This window comes from Passer montanus, unplaced genomic scaffold (genome assembly GCF_014805655.1).
Source record: "Passer montanus isolate IOZ18808 unplaced genomic scaffold, ASM1480565v1 scaffold20, whole genome shotgun sequence".
NCBI classification, from domain to species: Eukaryota; Metazoa; Chordata; class Aves; order Passeriformes; family Passeridae; genus Passer; species Passer montanus.
In genome coordinates, this window is record NW_024366592.1 from 13,603,577 (window position 1) to 13,615,957 (window position 12,381).

Here is a 12,381-nt window from a genome sequence, read left to right on the forward strand (position 1 = left end):
CCGCCGAGGCCGCCGTGTTCTCGCGAGATCTCCGGGAGCGGCGCAGGGGTTCCGTGTGTTATTCCAGTGGGAATTTTGTCTTGCAGCGCGCAGAGAGCAGGAGTGTGCCAGCAAAAGCCTCTCGGCTCACACTATTTATACATTTTAAGAAACACAAGCATCAGTGATCACGAACAGCAAGTTACGTAATTTGCCTGTTAATTAGTACTCAACCCCATTTGCTGGGCGTGTCTGTGGTTTCTCACGCTCATTAGTGCAGAGCCGAAGGTCTCTCCATTTGAGTCTGGAGGCTCTTTTTAGGACAGTGTCGGTGGTTGCTACCGCCGGCATTAACTTTCCCTCAGTTACTGCTGACTTCACTCTTGATGGTTCTCAGCCACACAGCCCAGTCGTTTTGGGACTGTCTCCCTTTTTTCTTAAAAGATGAGACAAGAATACGATCGTAGAAACACACAATGCCCTGGCCTGGGAGGGACCTTATTAGTTCATCTGGGTTCATTCCCCCTGCCATGTACAGGGACACCTTCCACTATCCCAGGTTGCTCAGCGCTCCATCCAACGGGGCCTTGGACATTGTCAGGAAAAAGCCAGCCATAGCTTCTCTGGGCACCCTGCGCCAGGGCCCCAGCACGCTCACAGGAAAGAATTTTTTCCCAATATCCAATCTAAACCTATTCACAGTGCAACTGCTTAATCCTGAGTGTCCCGCTAGAGCTGCTGATGTACAGTTCAACCCAAATCCCGAAGTTTGGCTCAACACCCTACTCGCACCTGCAAGACTTGGAATCTATAGGAGGGCGGGGCGTTCTCTCGCGAGATTTGGAGCCGCGGAGGGGCGTGCTCTCGCGAGAGCTGTGCACGGCCGGTACCGCCCCCGCCCCACGGTGCCCCCTGGCGGGGACGGGATACGCCGTCCTCCCCTCACGCCGCCATTTGACATCGTTCGGAGCCGGTCCGGGCGCACTCCCGGCGCGGCCGGAGTCCCGGGCATGAGTGAGTTCCGTGGAGGGGTTCGGGGACACGGCGGGGGGTTGCCGCTGTGGCCGCCGGCGGGCGATCGGGAGCGCGAGCAGACTTGCATCGGAACTCCCCACGGCCGGGGCGCCCTGAGGGGCGTGAAGGAGGAGGGTACCCCTTGCCCCCGCGTCAGACCCGCGGGACGGAGCGGGCCAGGAGCCCCTTACGTGTCTCGGCTCGCGCCGGTGTCACGACAGGCGCCGGTGTCGCCTCTTAGCATCGCGGTGGCGCCGCGTTTTGGGGGCAAGAGGCGACGCCCCCAGACGTCCCCGACTCCCGGGACGCTGCTGTCACACCGGGAGGGGACACCCCGGGATGTGTCACGCTGGGAGTGCGGCGGTGACACCCCCGGGACGCTCCTGTCACGCCGGGACCTTTGCACCAACCTAAATTCCTTGGAATTCCTTGGAAATTGCATTCTGGCTTAGCGCTGCCAAACTGGTCTCCGTGGTAACAGAGCCCACAAGCTGTGAGGAGAGATGGCTTCCAGTAAGAATAAAAAAAGAAAGAGCAGAAAGTTAGGAGAAGGTGGTGGTCGCACAGAGATCTTTATTCTTTGGTGTTGGTTTTTGGTGTTTAATTTGGTAATGAAAGCTATTAGCAAATAGCAGGAAGTGACAGTGTGTAGTAGAAGTGTTGCTGGGGTGACTTGGTGCTCTGCTACCTGTTGACAAGGTTGCAGTAACGAGCATGTGTGCAACTGGGCATCTCTGCTAGGGCAGGGCTCAGGAATCATTAACTTCAGGTCCCGTAACCATGCTCATAAAAAATAATATATGATAAGAATTTGCTTAAATCAATTATATTAGTGATTAATTGGAGTTTTTTCCATCCCCTAAGTGTCCAGGCTAACTCACAGACTTAGCTCAGCTTCAGGATCAGGCAAAGGTCTTGTTTTTCACAGGCAGCCAGAGAGCAAGTTTCAAGGACTGGTGTCTTGCTTGAAAGGTAGCGTAGCCATGATTTGGGGCCACTGTGAATTACCATGATACAAACAGTGATTTTGCTTTTTGAGGTACAAATGGTGCCTGAAAACTGGAGCTGGGCCCTGGCCTGACAGGGGACAGCAACTGCAGAATTTTTGAGGCTGTATTCCCCACGTCTTTCCCAGCACATTCCCTGTGAAAAGAAACATCAGTGTCTTTGCCACAAACAAACATCCTTTTCTCTGATATGGTTGGACTGGGGCAAAAATGAGAACATCAATTAAATATACACTGTTAAAAAATATATGTGGATGCAGACAAATTATCAGAGGTGTTGAGTGCATTGTAGTGTGAATGCCAAATGTATTCCCAGCTCATGTAGTGGCCTCAGAGGCTTTGTTTATACTGGTCAGAGAATTCCTGGACAGTGAGCTGAAATAAAGGCTGCTCTTCAGCAGCAACATGGATCTCACTAAAGCAATTTCTGCAGCAGTTCAGCCAGTTAGTGGGGAATGTCATGTTTTGTCTGGGATATTTCTGTAGGACATCTGACTGGAGGGAGGAGCAAGAAAAGCAGATCTCTAAAAACAGTGCAGTGTGATTTTTTGTATTTGAAAGAGCTCCAAGTACTAAGTCAAGGTGAATAAATTAACCACCTGTGATAGCCCAGCAGTGTGCTGAAGGCCTGGCTATCTCAAATACTTCATATGGAAAGTTAAATGCAAACACTATCCGTTAAACAGGAAAGCTGCCCATGCCAAAATATTGATGCTTTTGATAGCACATGAATCCCAGAAAATACAAGTAAAATGTCTAGTGTTTGAAATATCCTTCCTTCTGCTTACCTGGCATAAGAGCAAAAGGTCAGATGAGGCAAATTTGAGGTTTCTTTAAGTTTGGCTTAATATTCTGGGCTATGATTTGTAAAGGTGCCTGAGAAAGTTAGAAAATCAACATGAAGCGATTTTTTTTTTCATGTAGCTGAAGAAAAACTCAATAATCTTTAATGCTTACAAAAATCTTTTCTTTTGCAAATAGCCTGGCTAAGAAGTGGATTTAATAGATTCTTTCAGTATCTTAGAACATTTAATAAACCAAATATTAAGCCTGATATCAATAAGGCTCATAAATCTTATAAACTTCTATTGCTGCTGTTTGATTGCTGAAGACTTCAAGGAGTTTAAGTAGATTTCCTTTTCAATAGACTAAGTCCAACATTCCTTAAAAGAAAAAGAAAACATAGACTGAAAATCTTGGTCTTGAAACTTAACCTACAAAGTATGAATATGAAAAAATTAGTGTAAAGGTTAGTACTGTTTACAATAGACACAAGCATTTGGCAAGTTTGACAGTTCTGGCAATCTATAATTCCTGTGAACAGATGCTGCAGGTAGAATGGCGGTGTTTTAAAGGTGCAATTTCTTCTTTTCATTAGCTGAGGTGCTGTCTTTCTCTGTGCTGTTGAAAATGTCACAGTTCCATTCCACATAGCAATGTTTGTGTTCATTTATAGACATGAGCAAAACACAAGCCTTTCATCTTCTGAAATTTCCCTGAGCAATTTTCTCTACTCTGTCAGTTTGAGCTGCTCCTTCTCTGCTGATTTAAGTCATCAGAATCTTCCAGGCCACTGTAATCCTTCAGCATTCTCTTTTGTGCTGGATTTATACCTTAGTTATCCTGAAGCATATCTGTTAGGAGGGCACATGAAAAAAAGTAGCATTAAAAATGAATGAGTTCATGTAACATTCTTTTACTTTCTGCCAGAAGCACCAGCACTGCCCACAGTTGCTGTGCTCAGTGCCCTGCCTCTGGCAGCTGATCCATGCCCCAGGTAGCTGTGCTGTGCAGAGGTGCTGTGGTGCTAACACTTCCTTTGTCATGTTCAGAAATGAGCTGCACCATTGAGAAGGCGCTGGCGGACGCGAAGGCGCTGGTAGAGCGGCTGAGGGAACATGACAGTGCAGCTGAGGCGCTCATCAAACAGACCACGGCGCTCAACAGGCGGGTGGAAGCCATGAAACAGGTCTGCTCTCCAGCCCTGCTTGCTCCGGGCAATGGCAGCACATCCTCTGGGGGCTTCTGTGCAGCACAGAATGAGTGTGGTGTTGGGTTAAGCCTGTAATGCAGACTTGGTGTTTTTAGTAGAGGTGTGGCTCTCATCTAAAAATAGCTTGTTTATAGAGTTTGAGACTGTGAAAACATTTTCACAGTTACTCTAGTTTAAATATTGAAAACAAGCATTTATTTGAAGAACGCTGGTAGAAATGGGCTTGGTATCTTACAAACCACTCTGTGGTGTCTCTTGGTTTGCTCTCCAATGCAATACTACACATTTTTATTAATTTTGGCATGCCCATTTAATTAGAGGCTCTGATGTGTTTTCTTCTGTACAGAGTACTTTTTGCACTGTCTCCTTTTGTTTCCAAAATAGCCTCTTGGGCTTTTTTGCACTCACTTCTATTCTGATGTTGAGCTGCTCAAGGAACATTGTTAGATTGAGTGTGACTTTAACAAGACAACTCCTGGGAAAACATAAAGGTGTCTTGTGACTTTCCATATGGGAGTCCATCCTCTCACTTTAATGAACCCAAGATATGTTAATGGGCCTATAAACTTGTAACCTCCTGCATGCAATTCAGCCTTGTAAAACTAGGCATACAGAGGCTTAATGGCTTCAGATCAAGAGTATGACATATCCCCATCTATCGGGAGTCAGGACTCATTGATGCGGACCCAAGTAACTTGTACCCACACAGCCCTGTGGTTTAAGGTTTTGGGAAGCCACAGTAAATGTTAGGACGTTAATACCTCATGGTTTGTCTTTACCACATCTCTATGAGTTTTAAATTGCCTGATGGTGAACTTGGCCTACGTTAACTGAAGGTTAAATAGCATCTACTACACACATCTAAGGTCATGCTTTTGTGCCTCTAAAGGACAGGATGTCTGCAACACCTTCTGGTGTGTGTGTTTGATACTGTTATTTAAAAATAAGCATTGTCTTCCTGGTTATAGACTGTGAGTGACAGTAGAACTGGTGCTTTGTGACCTGCTGTGTAATACCTGCCTTGGGTTAATCAAATATGCTGTACCTTGTTGGTTTGTTTTTGTAATAACCAGTACCAGGAAGAAATCCAAGAGCTCAATGAAGTAGCAAGACATCGACCTCGTTCTACTCTAGTGATGGGTATCCAGCAGGAAAACAGACAGATTAGGGAATTGCAACAGGAAAACAAAGGTAAAATATGAATATTCTATCCTTTTCAAGGTCCAGCCTGTATCACTGGAAATAGTGAGAATTTTACCATTGATCATTTTTCAAAACAGAGCTGTAGAAGAAATTTTTTCTTCTAATTTCAGTTTGTCAGTTTAACTGATCAAAATTCATTTCAGGAGTCCTAAAGTCCAACCTGTGGGACTGATGAAGAAAAAGAGAGATTTGGGAAAAATTAGTTTTTTTGGTCCTTACCTAGTGTCCAGCACAAGTGAGGGGATAAGTAGAACTTCATTCTGCAATATAGGGATCTTTTTGGAGAAGCGTTTAACAACTGCTGAAAATAATAGGAACAGTCAGGAAAAGTTACGGTGTAAGTTGAAAAGTGTAATTCCTTCTGGAATTCTGTAGACTAGGAATGCACTGTTCCTTCAGGAAAGCCATAGGTATTCTAACAGTTCCACTCAGCAAAGGATTCAGTGATCTCCATTCAGATGAGTCTTGCCTTGTTTCAGGGGTTATTTATCCTTTGACTCAGTATATTTTGAACAGAAGCATTTTTCGACTCTGGGTTTACCAAGCTGCAGATTAAGACAGATCTGTGAACTCCTTCCTGCCTTTTGTGCAGTGTGGCTTGTAGTGGCTGGGGTAAAGCTTCTCAGCCACACTTTTGTCAGCCACAGGGACTGAACACGAAGTCACACTAACAAGAGACTGTTTGTTACTGACCAGGATTTCTCCCAGGCTGTCACATCAAAGCCATTTGCAGAGCCTGTGTAGATTTCATGGTGCAGAGCATGGGGACACTCAATTACAGGCTCATTTTGGTTTTCTCAAGCTGAAATACTTGTGCATTTTGATTTGGTTTTCTGTGTTCAACTCTTAACTGCATTTTAAATTCTGTTGGCAGAACTGCGCACATCTCTCGAAGAGCACCAGTCAGCTCTGGAACTCATCATGAGCAAGTACAGAGAACAGATGTTTAGGTTGCTTATGGCGAGCAAAAAGGATGATCCAAGTATAATAATGAAGTTAAAAGAGCAACATTCCAAGGTAATAACTTAATTGAGGGTTTTTGCTTTGTTTTTTAGTTAACACCTTAGTTTGTAGTGAATCAATTCAAAGCTCACTTTATGTCAATTTTTATGCTGTTGTACTACTAATGAGTCCAAATTTTTATAATCCACGCCAAGCAACACAATCAGGAAACTATCAATTGAGTAAGTCAACCTTACCAGCTTCTCATTTATTAAAACGTTAAACAGGTAGCATTTCATTACTGCATTTGCTTAATTTACTTCTGTTTCACTTCAGTCTTTAAGGCAACTGCCCTGTTACACTTCCAGAGGTTAGTAAGACTTTTAGACTAGCTTTAATTTATGCTTGTGATACCAAAAAATCAGTAATAAACCTGTGCTTAGGGAAAATAGGATGAAAAAGCTTTTCAAATTCAATATTTAAATTTTTTTTCCCCTAAATACTGTAAATAAATTTTAAAAATTAAAAGTACTTTAGACTATTGGTTAACTGGATGAAGCAGGAAACACAAGTGTATGTTCAAGTATACATTCGTTAGTCAAAAGGACTTTTAAATTTTGGGGGAATTCATTATTCTGGGTCACCAACAGATCTAAACAGGAGCTTTTTAGCAAAGTATTGCATTTCATTGAGATTGTAACATAATCATTAGAGCAATGCAGCTGTGTAGACAAACAAGTTCTAAGTGTTTAATAATCTTTGCCCTCAGCTAATTTAAGTTTGCAAAGCAAACTTAGGGTTTGCTTACTGGGAAAACAGAATTTAATAATTTTATTCTTTCTTGCCTACTTACAGCATCCTATGTGTGTAATTTTTGCCATTGGTATGAAAATATATTATTGGATTAGAACTGTATCTTTAACATAAAGTCTTGAAAAATGACAGATAAAGATCATTTTCAACAGAAGTTACCTCAGAATATGATATAGCACCTGCTCCAGCTTCAGGAGAACCAACACAAGTGGGTAAAATGAAATCCATCCTGAAATGGACTGTGACAGTTCATTTAGGTGCACTTCAATGGAAAGGCAGGAAAAAGAAAAAAAAAAAAAAAGAAAAAATCTCACCATGTAATTGGAACAGGAGATTTAGGCTTCAGCATTTTCATTAAACTTCTTCCTTCATGAATGCCTGATGAAAAAGATTTATCACCCTTATCCTGACACATAGGATTTCTGGAATTTCATTATTTATTCTCTGGCTCAAGCTTCATATTCAGAAGATTGAACAATGTTGAAACACTTTTTAAATACCTTTTTCTCGTTAAGCAAAAAATCCATTATACTCAAGGAGTTAAGCTCCCTGTTCCCAGTAATGCTATTTTCCCAAGTGCCAGCTATTATTTTAGTGCCTGTTTACAGATTATTACAAGAGCATTGATTGTTGCAGATGAAGAAGCACCTCCTTTAAATAGAACAAGAGTGTCTTCTGTTAGTGTAAGAGAAGAGTCTGTGTTGGTAGTAGTGACCCTGATCTAAGTGTGCTGTTTGAATTTGCTTAGCTGAAACAAGGCTCTAAAATGGGTGCTTTCCCTTTTTGGTTTTATCTCTTTATTATCTTTATTAGAGAGAAAAAACCCAATGTGTACAAAAGAGAGAGATACACAGAGGCTTTTATGGTCACTGCACTCTTTGGTTTTACCCTAAGTTTTCCACATGTGCCTTCTAGAGCAGAGCCTTCCAGTTTGGTGTTAGGGTGTGACCTAACATCAGTGACCTTGGAACAGGCCCGAAGTTGTATTGATCCAGAGCCCAAATGAGCTGTGAAAGCAGGAAGCAGGGAGGACAACAGTATATCTGAAACCCGCAGCTCCTACCCAGTCCATCTCCAGGGTGCATCCTTGCCTGACCACAGCTTCCTGTCAAGCTAAATTTGGGAGTTCTTTAAAAAAAAAAAATTCATGTCATCACCTGCCTTGGAAACTGAGAAGAAAATAAAGATTTACAACAAGTTCTTCCTCACCCCCTCACATTGAGAGTGGGCATTTAACAAGTGCTAAATTATAGCTTGAGCAATTGGAATGGCAGAGGGGAAAGGGCTGATGTTTATTTCAGTAAAAGGTATTTGTTTTCATCAGATAAGTTTATGATTCCAGCTGAGGCAGTTCTTTATGGTAGTTTAAAAGCAAGCTGATAATCTGCCAGCTGTATAGATCTCCCATTAAATTCATAATTTAAAGGCGGGATTTAGCTTTAGTCTCTACTGGCCTTCATTTCAGCCCTCCTGTCCTGCTTTTCCTGATACTAGCCAATAAATACTGTGGATTTTGTCCAAAGGCCAGGTCAGGCACAACTAGACTGGCATCCCAGCAGAGTTGGAATAAAAGACAAGTTGAAAAATGAAAGCTGTTGGAAATTCCTTTAAACTGTCTGGCTTAACTGAGCGGCACTGAATGCCAGAGGGGCACAGGCTTCTCATGTAGCAATGCAGGGAAAGACAGTGACCCTTATCCTGAACCTCTGAAGTCCAGAGCCCAGATAAGCTGGAATTGGAGGTGGAGTCAAGCAAAAGTATCTACAACAGAGAGTGGAGGACAGGCTTGAGTTTTGTAATATATGACATAGTAAGGATAACCACTGCACCTGCTCTTTTTTAGAGAGAAATGCCTGTCCATGGACTGGTACTGGAGACCCGGTTTGAAACACCTGGAAGGAATGTGGCTTGCCCTGCTGTTCTCACATGAGTGGAACAGTTTTGCGTATCCAAAATAAGAAACATCAATTCCTGCTGCACAGGAGGGCCTGGTCAGGGCAAGCACAGCACCGTCTTTTAGCCATTTTTAGGTCAGGGATCAGTTGGTTAAGCTTCTATCAATTCCACTTTGGGGCAAACCAGGTTAATTTAAATAAACAGGACCATTATGGCTGCCCACACTGTAAAGTTAGAGAGAATTTATTTTCCAAAATTGGGATCTGTGATAAAAAATGTCACAGCAGCTAAATCATGTTTAATGCTTTGCTTTTTTAATAATGCAGAAAATATATCACTAAGATATTACTAAATATTGTATCTCAGGAGTTGCAAGTGCACGTGGACCAAATTACAGAGATGGCAGCAGTGATGAGAAAAGCCATTGAGGTGGATGAAAGGCACAGCTGCAAGGAGCAGGAGCGCATCACCCAGCTCGAGGTGAGGAGAAAGCTGCAGGGGCACAGATATTAAGGGGAGTAAAGATCCTCCCAGGTGTTTTATGGAGTTTCCGTCCCAGTCACTCCCTGCTGTTGTGTTACCCTTGCCTGCTGGAGCAGGGGAAGAACTCCTACAGCTTAATCTCAAGGAGGGGGTACTTAAAGCCCATCCAAGAGAGCAGGAAGGTCAGAAACCTCATGTGCCCCCTTGGAGAAGATGACACAGTACTGATTTCAAGTCAGTGTTTTACTCCTTATGCATTAATTTGGAGTAGAGGGGAGGCTTTAAGAGTTACCTGATTTCTTTCTGGAGTTCTATTAATGTATTTTTCACTCTCTGATTTTAGCAAGAAAACAAAGGCTTGAGAGAAATTCTTCAAATCACTAGAGAATCATTTCTGAACCTCAAGAAAGATGATGCATCAGAGAGCACGTCCCTGTCAGGATTAGTAACAAGCAGTGATCTGAGCCTGAGGAAAAGCTAAGGACTTTGGGAATCACCAAGCTTCAGTTGCACACTTAAACCAATGGAGCATCAGGGGGCACTGGTCAAGCACTTATTACTGAATAGGGCACCAGCAAGAGAATACATGCAACGCCAGCTCAGTGGCTTTTATACTGTGTAACATAAATTCAGCTGGTGTTCTGCAATACCCTCAGTGACAGATTGATTGCCATAGGTCTAACCTCAGTAGGAAATGGATTCATGCACTTGCTGAATTGCAAATTCTTTTTATATGAACTTGTTTTACAGATAAAATGTGAGATTTCAAGTAATTTGTATAAATTTATATAAATTATATATAATTTATATAAATTATACAAAGTTCAGTGCAACTGTTAGATAATGAAGGTAAGATTTCAAGTCTGATCTCTGCCTTAGAAAGTAGTAACTTATATGTTCTGTGCATAATCCACATAGCATTTTTTCCTTTTGTTTTGGTTTTAATAACTTCTCTTTTTGCAACAAACCTCTGATTGGAGAGGCACACAGGCAGCCTAAAATTTAAGGATTTCTGTCATTTAACCTTGGGGTCTCTCTTTAAAATACAAGGCCAGTTTTTAAACGTAAGGAACACTGTCAATCAATAGTTTGGAGTTTTTAAATGAAACAAGATTCTTTCAAATATGTGCACTGAATTGGATTGTGAGAACATGGGAAGAGCTGTTCCCGCCCTTGTTGTTCTCAGGAACACAGTTAGCAATACAATTCCGCCTCAGCTTTTACCTTTAAGAGGGGAAATCCAGCCCAGTTCTCTGTCAGTAAGAAGCCACACGAATCCCATGTCTTTCTTCTCCAGTTGCCTGCCCAAACTTCCTGAGTGAGGAATGGCAACTGGAAAGCGCAAAAGCAGTGGCAGCAGAAAGGGATTTGATTTCTAGCCATAGCAACACAGAAGGAACTAAGCATCCAACACTTCCAAGCATGCCAACTTCAATACAGCTTCCTGTGCCCCAGCACAGCTTCCCTGAGCTCAAGTTAAATGTTCCATAGGCCTAAGGGGGAGCTTTCAGTAGCACTGAATTGACTTAGGAGCAGCTCAGTACCTTTGTTCTCTCTGTTGCTGCTCCTTCCCATAGTGCTTTTAAGAGGAAATAAGTGAGAAAGGAGTATTAGCAGGCAATAAATGCTGGTTTTCAGTGAACTAATACACATGCTGATAGAACAGGTAAATCAGGTCTCCACATTCTTACAGTCTGCTTTAGAAATGGAGAAGCTCCTGCTTCTCTACAGAGCACCTTGGCTTCTTGCTAGGCTTAGTAACACACTGAGGACATTGACATGCATGGAAAAAAGTTATGGCCATTTCCAGACTTGTGAAACAGCCATGGGGAAATTCTTGGGGAACATGTTAGCTCAAGCACAAAATATTCTTGTCTGCTTTTATATTATCTGTAAAGCTTTGCTGGTGCTTCTCTAATCTAGGTTTTGCATTTCTGCCATGGCTTGCAAGCTGCTGACTTACCAGAAGCAACATCTTTTTTTCACTGAAGTGTTCTGTTGTTGCAAACTTACAAGGAATTTTGGGTTCAGTTGTTGACGTTCTTGTTTCTAGAAGCATCTTTTCAGCCACGCACTGGTGTCAGGAGGCATTTCTATCAATTTCATACTGAATTCAGCTTCATGGCTGACTTCTGGTTTGGCTCCCGAATACAGAAAAGGGTTGTTGGTCTGTGGCAGTACTTAGAGGTTGCTCTATTATGAAATAGTGCTTGATTAGTGTTTATTTTTGTAAATCAAAAAAAAAAAGTGACTTAATTTATCTACTCATAGTCTTCACGTTTGATACGTCTCCCCTTTCATTTCCCTACCCTGATCACTTTAGGATTTTAAGAGCTTTACAGTGTGTGGAATGACTATTTTTCATTGCATACCTGTTATTTTTGTAATGCAGATGGCTTGAAAAGGATTTATGGCTAGAATTGTGTACTGTACAGTAAACTTATTTTATCAATAAAGTTGACTGAAAACATGGATGTCTCCATGACTAAAGCAAGGTACTGGCTCTGAGATGACCCTTGTTGGCAGCACATGATAAGAAAATAACCAAAACTGTTCTATGTGGCAGCTGTTCAGCTGAGGGCAGACAAACTAAATTTGGCTGGTTTGTGTAACAAAGTTTTGAACAGCACTGACTTTTTAACAAGCACATGGGATTACAAGATTGTTAAAATAGAGAACTAATGGCACTGTTTTTATGCAGAATTGCATGTACTGGGATCTCTGTATAAATGCCCGTTGGCTTAGGGAGTATCCTTAAGCAATTTTTCTGGTTAAAAGAGGAATTTCCAAGTCTTCTGTTGGAATGTAAAAGTTGAACTTGTTTTGAGAGCCTGGAGTCGGAGTGTCTATGGCACGACTGGCCATCACTTTGGTGCTGCTCACAGTATGAGGGCAGAGGGAAGGTGAGACCTTAAAGCTCCTCCTGTGCTACCTCCTGTCATGGAGGCACCTTCCACTATCTCAGGTTGTTCCAAGCCCTTTCCAATCTGGCCTTGAACACTGCCTGGGATGGGGCAGCCACAGCTTCTTTGGACAAGTATTTTGTAATTT

General features: G+C 42.4%; 1 protein-coding gene across 1 annotated transcript; it reads left to right on the forward strand.

Moving 5' to 3' along the window:
- The first annotated feature begins 874 nt into the window (after nucleotides 1-874).
- FGFR1OP2 (FGFR1 oncogene partner 2) lies at nucleotides 875-11,800 on the forward strand. Its single transcript, XM_039707863.1, has 6 exons — nucleotides 875-993; nucleotides 3,833-3,969; nucleotides 5,067-5,184; nucleotides 6,071-6,213; nucleotides 9,214-9,327; nucleotides 9,674-11,800. Exons 1-6 carry the CDS (start codon nucleotides 990-992, stop codon nucleotides 9,809-9,811), a joined length of 654 nt encoding a protein of 217 aa, XP_039563797.1. The 5' UTR covers nucleotides 875-989; the 3' UTR covers nucleotides 9,812-11,800.
- Nucleotides 11,801-12,381: the final 581 nt, after the last annotated feature.